Genomic DNA, 551 nt, shown 5'->3' with positions numbered 1-551 from the left:
GGGTCCGCGCGGGGGGGGGGCCCAGCGGAGCCGCAGTCTGGGGCACAGCGGCCAACACACACCCTGCACGAGAGCCAGTGGGGACAGTGGGGTGTCAGGAGCGGCCAGGACACCTGTGTCCACAAGAAGGGGACCCCCAGCCCTGCAGCACAACCCAGCCAGGCCTGGAGCCTCTCCAGTACCCGGCCGGGCAGGGTGCATCGATGCACTGGGCACCTCCGCGGGTGTTGAAGCACATCTGGGTTGAGCCACACTGGATTGTGCCCTCTGTGCACTCGTCCACGTCTGCGGGCAGAGAAGGGACAGGTCTGAGGGTGCCGGGGTGCCCAAGTACCGCAGGCTGAGATGGGGATTCAAACCCCAGCTCCGACACCTTCCCACCCCCTGCCTGGGCTCTCAGACGCTGGGGCAGCGAGACGAAAGCACCCAGGTTTACAGCCCCCAAAGGGCACCGTGGGGACTGGGTTCACACCCCGAGGGACGCAGGCATCCCGGCTGGGCAGGGGCACCGTCCCCGCACTGACCGTGGCAGGGGCTGCCGGTGGGGGGGA

At 68.8% G+C, this 551-nt stretch overlaps 1 protein-coding gene across 1 annotated transcript in view; it reads right to left on the bottom strand.

Moving 5' to 3' along the window:
• HMCN2 (hemicentin 2) overlaps window positions 1–551 on the bottom strand; it is a 39,962-nt gene that overhangs the window by 1,225 nt on the left and 38,186 nt on the right. The window contains exon 76 of the mRNA XM_009642803.1: window positions 165–285. Within this exon, the coding sequence (XP_009641098.1) occupies window positions 165–285 (121 nt within the window). The remainder of the gene's footprint in view (window positions 1–164; window positions 286–551) is intronic.

Source organism: Egretta garzetta, unplaced genomic scaffold (genome assembly GCF_000687185.1).
Source record: "Egretta garzetta isolate BGI_Z169 unplaced genomic scaffold, ASM68718v1 scaffold497, whole genome shotgun sequence".
Classification (NCBI taxonomy): domain Eukaryota; kingdom Metazoa; phylum Chordata; class Aves; order Pelecaniformes; family Ardeidae; genus Egretta; species Egretta garzetta.
Note: the sequence above shows the minus strand (reverse complement) of the source record. Positions and strands in the feature narration are given on the sequence as shown.